General features: G+C 42.2%; 1 protein-coding gene across 1 annotated transcript in view; it reads left to right on the top strand.

Annotated features, from left to right (window-relative positions):
- The first annotated feature begins 1,107 nt into the window (after nt 1–1,107).
- LOC139207432 (guanine nucleotide-binding protein G(i) subunit alpha-2) overlaps nt 1,108–15,343 on the top strand; it is a 55,390-nt gene continuing 41,154 nt past the window's right edge. Inside the window, exon 1 of the mRNA XM_070837155.1 lies at nt 1,108–1,308. Within this exon, the coding sequence (XP_070693256.1) occupies nt 1,191–1,308 (118 nt within the window). The 5' untranslated portion in view covers nt 1,108–1,190. The remainder of the gene's footprint in view (nt 1,309–15,343) is intronic.

Genomic DNA, 15,343 nt, shown 5'->3' with positions numbered 1-15,343 from the left:
AACTTAACAGTTTATAAAGTAGTTAAAACTGCTCCGTTTCATTCATTCCAGTTTAATTCAAATTGTGCTCACAAATTATTGCATTAATAACAATAACAATACAATGAAGCATTTTGAGAGAAACCATTCTGCACAGTGAGCACTCTTATACTTTTGATGCTACCTGTTGTTAAGTACAATTTTGAATGCTGTACTTTTACTTGTAATGAAGTCATTTTTATAATCTATAATTCTCCACCACTGTAGTATTTTGTCGCTTTAAAATGCCTTGTAGTCTATGAAAATGGTGAAATCAGCACAAGACATGTGCCTGTCATTGGTGCCACCTGGGCCTATTACACAGAAACGTGGGCTATTTATAAATAAACACACAAAAACTACCTCACACAAACATGAAGGCAGCGCTTGACGGGAGCGGATGACTACATTTCCCATGAAGCACTCGGGGTGGGCGTTTATTTTCCGGTGGAGGTCGGCCCTGCTGCTGCTAGGTTGGTAGGCGGCGGTGCTGTCTCGGTGTCTGTCGTCGGGCGGAGAGTGAACTTCACGGCGGCTACGGGTGTGGCTTCAAACGTGATAAATCTCAACGCGGGGGAAAGAATGCGTAACGGCAGTAGGGATTAAAGCAAAACAAAAAAAAAAGAGAGACAGAGAGAAGAAAAGATACTCAGTTATCCTCTGAAAAGTAGCTAGTGTGTGTCCGGTAGCCTGACTGGCTGTGTTCGGTTTTCAACAGCTGGAATACTTTTTTTCTGCCGAACTTCGTGGCCCGTTTTCGTGTTTTTAACCTCCTCTGATGGTCTGCTGTAGGAACTGCGGATTTAGCTAAAAGTGAGCCGTCCCCAAAAAGTTGCTCAAGCTTCCTTTTATTCGGCCGCTGGACAACTTCTCCACTCCGGTGAGAAACCACGGATGGTGCTGGCCAAGTGACTGAACAACCGCCGAGTCTTTGGGAATTTGGTTTGTTTTCATGAGTGTTGTTTCCTCCCGCTGATGAACGGAGTCCGTCACGTTTGTCGCCACTCATCAAAAAAGGGAAGCCGCGTCACTCAACTTCAACCCTTGTTCTTAAAATAAGGTTTTTTTTTTTCCCTTTTGTTATTATTATATCTATATCTATATATATATATTTTTTACCTCTGGTGATATTTTCCCACTAAGCAGCAGTCCTGAAGCGTGCACTAGGAACCATGGGTTGTACAGTTAGTCAGGAAGACAAAGCTGCGGCCGAGAGGTCTAAAATGATTGATAAAAACCTGAGAGAAGATGGAGAGAAGGCTGCGAGAGAAGTGAAACTGCTGCTGCTGGGTGAGTATTGTCTGTCACAACAACACTGGGTTGCAAAAGTGCCCCATTAATGGTTACAGACCAATTGTGCAACAGCATGCAAGACTTTTTTGCACAAATATAACACACGAGTATGAAAGTCTTTTTGAGTAAGTAACATTTTTAGCCAGTGGTATGTAACATAAACCTCCTTTCCCCTTTTAAATGTGGCCTTCATTCCTGCCCTTGACACCATTGAGGTGTTTTTTCCAACTACACCAGGAGTCTGTGAATTGTTTGGGCTGAGAGTTCACCAAGAGACAAACGTGGCAGCAGTAATGCCACCAGAAATGCAGTTTGTGTCTTCCTGTGCACTTGACTTTCCACTGCCCAAGTCCACATAGCAGCCTGTCCTACTGTGCGTTACTGAAATAGATGAAAACACATGTGTCTTATTATGCAAGTTTGGAGCTGAAACAGCAAGGCGGAGCGCATGTCCCTGCCCAGCAAGAGATTTGAGGGCATTTGTTAAACGCTAAACCCTGGGTGTTGAGCGAGAGATCAGAGAAGAGTGGTTTTTCTTTCTTTTTCTTTTTTTTTTGACAGGATAGTCAGAATAGGCAGTCATATGTTTGGAGAGGTTTCCTCCCACCAGGACTGAACTGAGGGGTCAGACATAGCAGGGTCTGCTTGATAATGAGCGGGCTGCTGTTTGGACAGTGGGGGGTGAACACCCCCGACTGTTCCCGCACTCACTCTCTCTCACACACACATACATGTACACAAAACAGCTGACTGAAAGTACTGCTGCAAAGAGAGACTGACACTTTCCCAGGCTTTCCAATGTCTCTCTGGTTTTTACAAGTTTCTGCTCGTGGGGTTGAGAAAGCAGCACATTGCAACATTGAAGCCATGTTGTTTTTATTTCCCACATGCTTATCCAGTTTATTCGTTCCTACAGCATTTTCTATTATCTGCTTTTTGTGTGGAACAGAGATCCTTTAAAGCTTTAAAATCCTGCTCGACGAAGAGCTCAGAGATATGGAAAAAGAAAGAACCAATTCTCATTTGCTCAACCAATAATTTGTATGAATCAAATGTTGAAATCCCTGCATGGATGATATGTTTTTGTGTCATGGCTCACTGATTTGCACTCCAGGAGTTACTGCCGTCATTGCCTCAAGGGATTTGACGCAATTTTCTAAACTTACAGTGAGTCATTCAGTCAGAATTGCACTGACGACACCTTTGCTGAACATGTGCTCAGCTTCAACCTGATATTGATCCTGTGAGTTGTGTGCAATTTGACAGACTTTTTGATGTTTTTCTTTGATTATTTGGCTAAACTCTGCTATAGAGTAAGCAGTATATTCTCTTAGTGAAACCCTGTATTGAGCCTTTAACATCTACATTTATCTTTATAAGAGGAACTTTTATTCGCACAACCCAAATATACTCCCTTTCCTTTTTATCGCCTGTTTAAATCTGAAGAAATGTAGGTATTTAGCACGCAACACAGGCCCAAGCATTTTGCAACAGTCTTAATCACCAAGTTGATTTGTCATCCTCTCTCCAGACAGAAAACAGAAAAAATCTGCTTAACTTGATAGGGAACATGTACTATGTTTTTCTCTCCTGGGTCTTTTGAAGAGACGGCTGGTTTTTAAGTTGTGCCCCTGGTTAGAAGGCTAATTACATACTCCACTCTGTACAGCAGGTTTCATATCAGTAATTACCATCCGGTGCAGCCAGTGTGTGAGCGGGGGTTGAGAGGAATTACAGGAGAGGTCTGAATCTGAACTGAGGGTTCATGAAATTGCGCGCAAAGACTTGAGTGATGAAAGTAAAAGTTTTCCCCTCGTCTGTGCATTTTGAATAACATGTCACAACACGCAAAAGATGCACCCAGATACAAACCTGGAATGTCTGCTGGAGGGATGCTGCTCTCTAAAAAGTGAGATTTACACTCCAGTTGTGTGAAGGCCAAATGCAGTTGTGCATTAATAATGCCTTCCAAGATTGAGCAGAATTCATTTGGACACCTGATTTCCTACTCTGTCACCGTCTACATGGTTTTCTTTTAGTCCTATCCTGCTGGTAGAATTAAGTTAAAGACAGTAATTCAGTTTAATTGCATTATTCCTTCCTGGAAGATGTTACCAATTGAATAAAGGATGCTTTGTTGCAGTTTGTAGCTGTAGCTGAAATAACGATCCATCTATTGAGAAGCAGTGTGCGATAGAGGTGTGACATCCTTCCAGAGGTGCTACATCACGCCTCCAGGTATACTTTTCAGCACTCACATCTGCTGCCATGTTATCTGTTGGAGCAGCTGAGAAACAGTGCATGGCCACAGTAGTAAGCTAGCCTGTTCTGTCTGTCCAATAAAGCCTGACTTGTGAATTGTAATCCCCGTGCTCCTCCTAAAGCAAACTCAAGAGACTCTGAGATGAGGCGGTGGCGTTCGGGTTGAATGATGAGCCTCGTTTCTACTCACAGGCGGAGACGGAAATGATGGATCTCTTTGTGGAGGAGCTTTGAATCACTGCCTCTCCTCAACAAGCTGAGGAAGTCTAATCACGAAAAGCTCAATCACTTTATATTTTACCTGGTGTAAACAAACAAATGAATAAGGTATTTCCATGGTGACTACTTTTCTTTAATTATGGCTTACGGAAAAGAAGGCCGCATTAGATTTTGTCTTGTTAGTTGCCCCCCGAGAAAGTCATTAGTTAATGTAGCAGAGAGGACTTCATACCGTTGAGGTTTAAGCTTTCATTAACAGGAAGCACTCATTCACAGGCTTCCCTGCTGATTCTGCTCTTTGATTGACATTTAATCTCCTCCCAGTCCACAGCAAAAAATTGCTGCTCACTTAAGTTGATTTTCTCTATTCTTTGGCTTCCGAACCTTTTTTTTTTTTTTTCCCCCAGCTCGGCACAAATGAAAAGTTCCTTTTGGCAGCGTGCTCTGCTTTAGCTGTGAGAACAGCAGCTGGGTAGTAGGAAATATCTCGGCATTATTCACCATAATCACATACACACAAATACACACGTACACACACGTACACACACTCTTCAATGCTAATTGTACATAAACACATTTGCTCAGAGGCTGTGAGAGGCAATGCTGTTATGTAAATACGCTGGCTTTCTGAATGCATGCATCCTGCCTGTGGGCATGGCAGAAAAGGGACATCTACTTTCAGCACGGATATATAGACTTTTGGACTAAAATATCTTCAATGTGTGTGCAGCATGTGTAGTGGAATTCACCCCATTCCTCTCGCGGGTAAAGGGCGATAAACGAAGGAAAAGAAAAGACTGTTTTGTCAGGTTGTGGTGAAAAACTGCCGGTCATGTTCCTAGAAGCAGCATAGTTATTCATTTCCATTGCGGGTAGTAGATGTGTTGTTCTTTTATGATATGATATGCACATACATACTGAGGCATGCAGTGCAGCACACATGGTCTTGGACGTGGTCGTTACTTCAGTGTTGGATTGACTTGGATGCCATTACACAGCTCCTTGTAGTCACTGCAGTAAGGCTGCCACATGTAACAATGTAAGGCTGACATACTGCGTAGCCTGCAGCCGGTTTTATCTGTGATCAAAGCATCGAATGGTTAACTTAGAATGAAGGCAGCAGCCACATGACATCGCTCGTGCCACTGGATGGGAAATGTGCTGTTCATGTTTTCAGGCTAAGAATATATTATCTCTATGGAGAGGGGATGGAAAGAGAGGCTTTTGTAACTTGAACACAGTCACCTTGACAGTTTTTAAAAAAATTTTTTTAGAACAGTGGTCATTATTATGAACTGACACAGATTTTTTTTAAACCACAGACGAAAGGAAGAACACATGACATGAAACCAGTCGTTTTCTCTTCCTCTTTTACAGCTGGTCTCTGCTGCGTGCGCGAGGATACTCCCTCATTAATTGGCATACATCGCTAAATCCTTGGTCAGGAAGTAGGGAAATGTCAATGAAGCAGTTATTGAATGACACAAGCTCTGACAAAAATCAGGGTAGATATGCATAAATAGTGGATGCTATGATATTTAACGTTTAACGTTTTTTAATGTGCGGCACAACTATCAGATTTGAACACCTGCTGATATCACCAGTCAAACACAACGTAACAGTAGCATGAGGTGTCGGTAGCAATAAAAACCGTCACAGGCCACAGATGAAACATTGGCATATTAATTGCCTCTTTTCGATCTCACTGTCACTTTTGGAGGTCTGTCTTGCCTTTATTTCGCTTTTCTGTCTCATACTATATAATTTAAACCATACACTCACTGTACTCCCCCATTGAACAACAGCAGTGTTATGAAATGCACAGTTCTAAATGTAATTTAAATCTATATTTTGTTATTTGTGACAAGTCAAGTTACGTTCTATAAGGTATGATTGTAACAGTCATGTTTCAGGTCTTTTTTTGTGCTGCATTGCAGTGTTGCTACCTATTTTATTATTATTTTTTTAAAAACTTTTCTTACATTTTAAATATCAGTTTAGATAGATTAGTTTAGGTAGATTAAAGAAAATGTAAATCTATTGACTACTATTTACTGTAAATTTTACCTTTTAAAATATTAGACAAAATCTGCTTTTCAATATTAACAATCACAGCCAAACATTTCATGGTGTGATTTTATTTTAATTTCATTGGGCTGTAACCACTGTTATACATCTTTAAATGCAGTTTCCTCCCGCGCGTTACAGGAGAACAATTGGTTACCGTCATTTCTTTACAATGCTCTGATCAGATAACTTTCTCAAAGCTTAGCACCGCAGACACAGTATTGATCAGAGAGAGAGGGCCTCTATCGACTAGCCCAGGCACTGCTACCATTTGTGAAAGCCATCAGCTTATGCAGAGTAAAGCTGGGGAAACCTGAGCCATAGCTACTGCGATACTGTGGTTAGAGAAGCCAAGAGCTCGAGCCTCTCTCTGATCTGATCCCGTTATTATCTCTGTGCCAGTTGGTGATTAGAGATGTCTGACTGGTCTGCAAAACTCTGAAGAGCTCCTCCTGTCAGGTCCTTTTCCTTTTCCATTTCCTCCCTACGTTTAAGGGGTGTGATCGGAAACACACAGACATCACAGGAGTTTTTTTAAATATGAGGTTGCAGTATTTGTCTAAGAAATTTTAAGGGATGTAATTTTTACATTAGGGGACTTATTTATTAGATAGGAGTGTCCTAAGTTGTGCTGAATGAAAGATTAAGTTGTGTTTTAGCAGCACATTGTAGCCCAAACTAGTCATGTTTGATGACAACACAACCTTGTGACTTGTTCCACTGCTGGTCAGCCCATGTGGTCAGTGCTGCACAGGCACTGAGTTCCTCCCTCTTATTAAAGTCAGTGTCTGAGTTTTAGTGGGTGTCAGGTGTAATTACAGTTGGCTGATTACAGAGACCTGGGTTTCTCTGGAGAAACCTAGGTCAGACTGAACTGTCCCACAGGTATAAACAACTCTACATCAGAATGCCTGCTCTGGCAGCAGAGGACACTTTCACAGCCCCCCCCCCAAAAAAAATCTCATCTGAACACGAGCACAACAAGCACTATTGGCAAAAATGTGCCAATTCTATGAGATTCATCAAACGAGCTGCTGCCCTGTGTTTTTGGGTGACTTGACCATGTTTAGTCAACAGTCTGCACCACAGTGCTGCCCATTTAGCTGTATGACGCACTGGATAGCAGATTTGTGAGTGTGTATGTGAAGGGGCTGAATATCCTGCAATTACAGGGAGAGCTCCGAAGATAAAGCCTGCTCCTGCAGACTGTGTGTCTCAGAGCGGGTCCACAGGGACAAAGCTCCACTATCCTCTCTGCTCTGGAAATACTGATAGCTTAGAAAATCCTCCATCGCTGCCTCAGTCCCTACCTTTACAGCTCATATATTTGCTTTACACTTATATTATTCCCATTGTTTCATAAAAACACTACAGTAGCACCAAGTTTAACACTTTGAGGTTAGGCAGTTTTTTGGGTGCAGCCCTCAGTCTTGGTCTCCACACGGTGTGAAGATGTTTGACACGGGACCAGATCACAAGCCTGATTCTCTGCGCACACCCTTTACCTCAGATAATGTGTGTAGGAGGGGGAAGTAGATACTGCAGCATGTAGGCCTACAGACAGCCCTGCACAGACACAGGAACTGTTGCAAAATGCAAAGCTGTCTGAGTGAGAGCATGGATACAGATGATACAGAAGTACGTAATCTAAATGAATGTGCAGATTATTTTTTATCATGCCTTTTTTTTTAAGGGTTAGTTCAGGGTCAGACGTGATTTTGGCTTAAGCTGCAGAGCATTTCAGCTCTTCTCCCCCGAGACTTCGAGAGCCAGCGCAGTACGCTGATGCAGAATGGCATTTCCTTTGTGGTGCCCAAAGTACTGAAGCATTTATCAATTTGTTTTGCCAGAATCTTTTTCATTTTTGGTTATATTGGACAATTGGCCTCACACCTCACTGTTCAACAAAAGACCAAAGATTTAAAAAGCTGAAAATTGTTAAAACCTGAAGATCTAGTGAAATAAAAACAAATTTATGTGCATGACTAGATTTTTTTGCAGTTTGGATGAACTCACTTGCTCACGCTCATCAGTGAATAGTTTGTTCCTTCTTTCTTTTCTATTTTGCCCCAGGCTCAGACAAACCTTTTATACTCCAGATTCAACCTAAACTTGATTGACGTTATTCTGTTTAGTCCATACAGAGCTCCCTGTAATGCTGCTTATTTTGTCAGAGTCCTGAGAAAATGCAGTTCACTCCTCAAGTTCATGACCCCCCAATAGCATCACCAGTAATGTCAAAGTTCCCCTTGTTATATTGCTTACATTTCCAAGTGCCTTTGGGGTGTGGAGACTGGGGGTGGGGGTTTTCTTTGTGTGACCATGTCATTAAACACACAATACAGCAAACCATTATACCCTCCGTTCCCTCCCACAATCCATTTCCTTCTTTTTGCCATTATAGGAAATGAGCTCACTTTACTTCCCCTCCATCCTCATCGGGTTATCCTGTCATTTTTCTGCACTGGAAGGTCTGGTGCTCCCGGGCTTCCCCCAGGGGTCAGCCTGCACTCTCAGCTTTGTGGCTGTATACATGTTGAAATCAGCTTAAGTACACGACAGCCAAATGTCAAAAATGTTACGCAGAGAAAGAACATAGCTCACATAGAGGCTGTGACTCTTTGTTACATCCCACCCTCACAGTCTTGGAGGAGAAGTGGGCAGCACTTTGGTGGGTGGTGAGGAGGGAATACATCATAATAGCAGAAAAGCCCATGAGATAATAAGTAAGGATGAAAGTGGAGGGTGGGCCACAGTTCATATTTAACCAAGTGGAAGTGTGGACATGTCTGTATGATCAGCAGGACGGCTTCACTCAACCACAAATGCCACTGCTGCCCTTGGTCACAGTGCAGCCATTGTTTGACCCTCTCTGTCTCTTCATCTCTCCCGCAGTATAGCTTCTGTTCAAGTGTGAGGGAAAACTGGGAAGAACGAGCAAAAATAGTGAAGAAAGGAGGAAAAAAAGGCAGACAATTTCTAGCTGATGGAAGGACGATTTTAATCTTGTCGTCAACAGGTGCTATGACTGTATCTTTGTTTTGTACCGGCTGACTTTGTGCTGTTGCGATGAGAAATGGCGATGAAGTGACGCCGTTAGAAAGCTCACAGCAGAGGAAAGGGAAGGTGTCACTCTCCCCAGAGGTACAGGCAGGCGCTGCACGTAATCTCTCCCCTCAATCTGCCCTTCTTCACTTCACTTGTAAAGTTCTCTGGTATCGTGTTTAGTTTTACCCCTGACCTCACTTGATCAGTTGCCCCACTGGCTCTCAGCTGCTTCTGAGTTGTGCACTGTGGAGCCAGTGCATCAAGTGAGGTGCCTAACATAGCTCGAGCAGCAGGGGCCCATGAGAAGGTGATAGATGGTGGAAATAGTCACACTGGTTGAGGGTATGTGGTTTTTTTTCCCCAGGGGGCTCAGTGTGATAATGCTGTGACAGCTGCACTGTCAAGACTGTTATTGAAAGGTCAATTTGTTGCAGTTGTATTGCCTGTCTTCACTTCTCCACTCTCTGACAACTGAGCAGATATAATCCAGAAACTTGACTCTGTCTTTGGGCTGGACTCTTTGCCTGTGTGTTTTCCAGTCACACTCTTGCTATCAAACCTGATCTGACTCAGTTTCAATTTTAAGGTGTCTGATTCATTTCAAAATCATTCAGTATGCTCGGAGTAACATGATCTCAAATCTCACTGAACCCGAATTAAATGAGGTTAATGCTGTTTGGATTTGTGAAAAGGCGCAAAGAGTTTATTTTAACACTATGTGAGCTTCACAGTACTGGCCATATGTCTACAGGGTCTGTACTGTCACATAATGGCATTTCTTTTAAATGAATGTGTTGAAGCAGTGCAGTTACACCCCTACAAGCAGTTGTATCTTACATCCCATTCAAGCCGTTTTCAGACCACCTGAACAGGAAGTTGGTAGTGCTGTGGAGCCTTGCGTGCTCTCTGAATGTGTTTTTCTTATTACTCCGGTTTTACTTAACACAGAGTGACCTCAGCAGTATCAATCCCACCAAAATACTCAGGCTCGTGCTGTGAAATCGATTAATGCCTAGAAATAAGACTTGGGATTTTGATGGATTTCTTCTCTACAAATTTGTTAGTACAAAAAAAGACTGGGTTTACCTTCCAAAACCAATCAGAATCCTCCGTGGGTGATTTCAGACGATTTCACGCTTGTCAAATAAGAACAGCACACGTGGAGAAGAAATTGAGACCATAACAAGTCTCTTTTAGCTCATTTTCATCATTAGATTTCCACATATTACTGAAGATTTTAAAATTAAAAACCACTTGATGAGGTTTATTGTACTTCGCACACACTAAAGTAAGTGATTATGTCCTAATATCAAACAGATGAAGTGTAGGATATCTTTCAAAACTGCTTTTTTTCTTTAGCTGGCATGTTAAGATCTCCTGGTGGCTCTCCTCTCTCTCTCTCTCTTTTTTGCCATTTTTGATCATTGTTGTCAACTGTGTTGCAGATGAATTGATGTCATTTCCTGTTTCACCCTGTCACCCCCCCATCTGTCACTTCCTTTTTCGCTGGCTGCATGTAAAGGAGAAGTAGGCTAGATGTGAGCCTTTTGTTCGGCTGGTTGAGGAAACCAGCACACCCATCCTGTGTTAGTTGTCTGGTTCTGATCCTTGTACTGTGGGCACCAGTGTGTGTCACAGACTCTTCAACACACAACAATGAAGCCCTTAAACAAGGCTGATTTAATGTTTTTTTGCATTTGATACCCTGCACTTATAAAAAGGAAAGCAGCTGCCCCCTTTCTTTGTTCCTATCCATTTTTTTTTCACTGAAAATGACAGCAGTGGTAATAAAACTCACGCATAAGTGTATGGATTTCAAGGCAAGTGGCAGACTTAACGGAAAAAAGCATAAAAAAGACGTGCTCTAGACACCCCTTAATTAGCCAATGGCATGTTGTGTCAGCTATCAATGAGTGGAGTTTTAAAAAAGTGTTAGCTGTGATACTTTGGTTATAACTGATCTTTTAGCCATAATACTCGGTCCATATTGTTATTTGACTGAACACGCCCCTTAAGCTAAGAAAGATTTTTTGGAAAGAATGCTGTAGAGCCATAAAATATGTTTGTACTTTGGTGTGTCGTTTTGTTTTCCACCCCATAAAAACGAGTCTTAAAGCAGCAGGGCACAATGAAGAAATATGTGTGTGAGACCCCATACCAAGCTTTCTAACTGGAAAAAAAAAAACCCTGGCAACACAGGCGGGGTTGTGCCACTTTTTGTGTGAATGTGCGTGTGTGTGTGTGTGGGTGTGTGTGTGTTATGGAAGGCTTTCCTGTGGTGTATAATTTGGCTTGTGGGAGGCGGGCTGACATTCCCTCAAATACTACACACAAACGGTTGAAATTGAAGTTGAAATTGGTTAAAAAAAGATTCCCATCAGGGGAATATGATTAGTAAGCAGGGAGATTAAATTAAAAGCACATGTTAAAATACACAGTAAGCAGAAGACGACAACAAAAGGACCATTTACTACTTACCAGCGTTGGCTCATAGATTATGCTGTGACTCATTAAGTATCCCAGTGATGAAGTGATGATTTATTGGTTTTGCGTGTTGGAGCATGCTGCTGCGTCTCCTCCCCCCCAAAGGCTCTGCATGTGGAGACAACATACAAATAGAAGAGCTGCTGCTGTGTCTATTGAAAGCAGGTGGTCTAAACGGTCGCTCTGTAACAAACCAAAAGTAAAATAATCCGTTGACATTCAGATGTGTTGTAGAGTACTATAATATCATAACAAATAACATACAGTGTGTAAAATAAGTGGAAAAACTTCCTCTGAGCACATGTCTGAACTGGAGAACCACCATTTGAAAAGCCTTTTATTCTCTGCAGGCAGAAACTATGTTCTCAATAATGTCAGCACAGCCATATTTGGATAAAATGGTCTGTGATCTGAAATTTAGTATCTTTTGAAATCTTATGTGATGTTCGGTGTCACATAAATATCGTCAACAGCATTTCTATCCACCGTAACCCAAACCAACCCATGCACGCACGCAACACCTGGCTAACGTTGGCTAATTTTGGCAGAGGTGAGTTAGATAGCGAGAGGCTTTAAGAGGTAAGGCAGGTCGCTTTTATCACCTGGGTTTTCATGTTCAAGGAAATGGGGGGAAAACGCTGACTCCGCTCCTGTCTTCCAGTGGCTGTGGCTCATGAACAGGGATTATGTCCTCCAGGAAGGCTTCAATCAGGCCTGCTAGCAACCTGGGTGCTGCCTTCACACTGCTGCTGCTGGTTGCTTGTATGTATGGAGTGGGTGTCATGAGGCTAGAATCATAACCCTTCTTACAGCTTTGTTACGGTCACAGAAGTGTATGTACAGGCCAATAATGTGTACATAGTGTGTGTGTGTGTGTGTGTGTGTGTGTGTGTGTGTGTGTGTGTGTGTGTGTGTGTGTAGGGGAAGAAAGCACTTTATTGCTCTTGAAATGAAAACAACCTGCATCCTAAGGCTGAGTACTACCCTGGATCCCTGTTTTTGTTCTGTTTAGCGTTCAGCTGCAAACTTATGCTCTACCATTAGCCATGAGGGCTCATAACTGTGGGAAATTCCCAGGCAAAATTAGTTTATTGGTTCCTTTCAAACAGGGTTAGTTTCCATGAAACGATATAACCCATAATGCGAAACACTGTGTGAACATGCCAACTGAAACAAGATTTTTCTCTCTCAATTCTGATTCACCAACATGCAGCAAGTCACTAGGACTATTTTCATAAGATTAGGAATTTGAGTGCAAAAATGAGATTATGTGCTTTAGGCTGTAAATCCCTTTTTAAAAGTGACAAACTGTACCTTAGTTCTCACATTTACATCATTCATTTTAGATTCTATTTATATATCCACCCTGGATATTACACTAGTTTGGTTTTTCGACTTAAATAACTTAAATAGAAAAAGAAACAACTGTGCCAACGGCTCGAGGAGTTGTGTGCCCTCCATTCCTAGCGCAGTTGTCGAATGTTAGTGAGCCGGAGGTTAGGAAAACTAATAAGTAGAGCATATGATGGTCTCATCCACATTATTAAGAATTCCTTCTCAGAGACGGGAAAGTTCATTGTGGTTCAAATGATGCTTGCATCGTCGTAAACATAGCAATTACACTCTGACAATAAATGAAAATGAAAATTACAACAATAGCCAAGGAGATGTCAGTGAGCATGCGCCCACTATTTGGTGAGTGTCTGATAAAGAAAGGAGAGAGGAGCGAGCGAGAGAGAGAGAGAAAATGAGCAGTAGAAAAAACTGCTACTCCCCAATCACGACAATCACAAAGGCCGACTAATCAGGAATGTTTGTGATAACTCTGAAGCTAGGTATGGCCTGAAACACATGTTCATAAAAAAAAAAAAAAAAATCATAATAGCACTCAGCCCAACTGGCCCTTTTTATGACCCATTATTTCCATTTTTGACCTTTGAAGCTTTTAGGGCAAGGCTTGCACAGAGGCTGTAGGTACAGTAGTTACATAATGACTGGGTAATGATATGTGACAGTGAGAGGATACAGTAGAAAGAGAAAATGAGAGAGAAGTAGTGGATGGTGTCTGGATCCTTGGCTGTACTGTAGCTCTCTCCATGCCAGGAATGGAAATTAGCTGAGACCCTACATTCAAGTATTGTACATAAAACAGTTTTAGGGCGCTGGCATCTTTTCTTCACTTCCACTGGTATTGTGCTTCTTACTTGCTGCAATTGTCTGATAACTCTAGCTACTTGGTAGATTTAAATATAACCAGAGGCCTGCAATAAACTCATAAATACTCATAATACACTGCTTATATATATATATATAAGTAGTGCTTATATGTATAAGTAGTTTACCCAAAAGTAAATTGATTAATGACTTTCCTCCTCCTGCTGTGATCTACAGCCGTGGAATACAGCAGCTCTGTGTAGTTTCTCTGCACGTGTCCCTGCAGCTTCTCCTACTGATATTTCTGTGCGCCAATTCTACAAGTCAGCCACACCATCATTCAGAGCAATGATTATTCTGCTCTTGCTTTTCACGTCGCATTAACAGGCATGCCAGTTTTAAGCAAGTGACTCTTTTTTTTTAAGGTGACCCTAATGTCAGGCCACCACTGATGCTCTGTTGGAATAATGGAATCATAATTACCTTTTTAACTCACTGGAGAGATTTGCCCCTTACACTTGAATACGGCTTAATGATTGGCTTAGATTTGTTTGCTCAAAGCTGGAGCTTTAGCCCTGTATTAGTCTGTATTAGGTGTTTATTACTCTGGCACAAATCCTTGGTTAATAAAAGTACATTTCTGCTTTTCTGTGCTCGCTCTGAAAGTAAACTCGTGTCCTGTTTGTGTTGCTCGTACTATACATTGATACTGGAGCTTATTTACTTGGAAGTCAGGTGAGCATTTGAACGCTGGTTTCTTTTTCCCTAGATGTGACTGCTTGCTACAGAGGAGTGATGACTGAAGTGTAGATTGTCTAAGGTGAGATTTGGCCGATCTGAATAAAAAAAAGAGATGGACAAAGTGAGAAGGGAGAGAAGGAGCGCATGGATTAGCAGACTGAAAGAAAGTGGTGAAGGAAGGGGGGCCGTGTCGCTGTGAGCGAAAGCCTTGAGTTGGAGCAGAGCAGGGTGCAGCTGAGCCTCTGGCAGGGACACAGCACTGAGGGCTTTATTGTGATTTGTAATTATGTGGTTTTCTGTGGGGCCTCAGTTTGGTGCGCTCCCACACTGAGGCTCTTTTTAGCCAGGGAATACTGAGTAGGAGAACAGAGAGAGGGTGGGGCTGGGGTCACTGTTAACTATTTCTGTTAAACCAAGAATGAGCAGACATGGCTGGAGCTCCGCTGGAGTGTTGAACTGAAGCCATGACTCAGAAACAGTCAGGTTTATATTTAAGTGCAGACTTAACTTGTTGGAAAACGGACAGCTTTCCTTTTTCACAATATTTCCTTTGTGGGATCAATTTGTGTGCGGTTGGTAGAATGTTTGAACTGGACAACTGTACATTTGTACTATCACAGGAAAAGTAGCCAAAGGTCAAGAATAGAAAAATGTGCATGACTAGACAAGCTGAATATAAATGATTAGCATTTATACCCTTTTCAGTAACTGAAACCATGGCCGATGTGCTTCAGAGATGGTAGTGAATAGGTATGAGTAAAACTGGGCCCAGCTTTAAAGAGCAACACAAATTGTCCACAAGTTTCTGAAGCTAATCACCTTCACTTACAGCTGGCTGATACATCCTTCCATTGTCTGTACTGCTTATTCTTAGTGGTCGCGGGGGAGGGTTGGAGCCAATCCCAGCTGACACTGAGCGAGAGGCAGGGTACACCCTGGACTGGTCGCCAGCCATCACACAAAGACAAATAACCACTCATGCTCACACTTATACCTACAGGCAATTTAGAGTGACCAATCAACCTAACCTGCATTTCTTTGGACTGTGGGAAGAAGC

This window comes from Pempheris klunzingeri, chromosome 2 (assembly GCF_042242105.1).
Source record: "Pempheris klunzingeri isolate RE-2024b chromosome 2, fPemKlu1.hap1, whole genome shotgun sequence".
Taxonomy (NCBI): Eukaryota; Metazoa; Chordata; class Actinopteri; order Acropomatiformes; family Pempheridae; genus Pempheris; species Pempheris klunzingeri.
The sequence above is the reverse complement of the archived record's forward strand: the minus strand, read 5'-3'. Positions and strand labels throughout refer to the sequence as shown.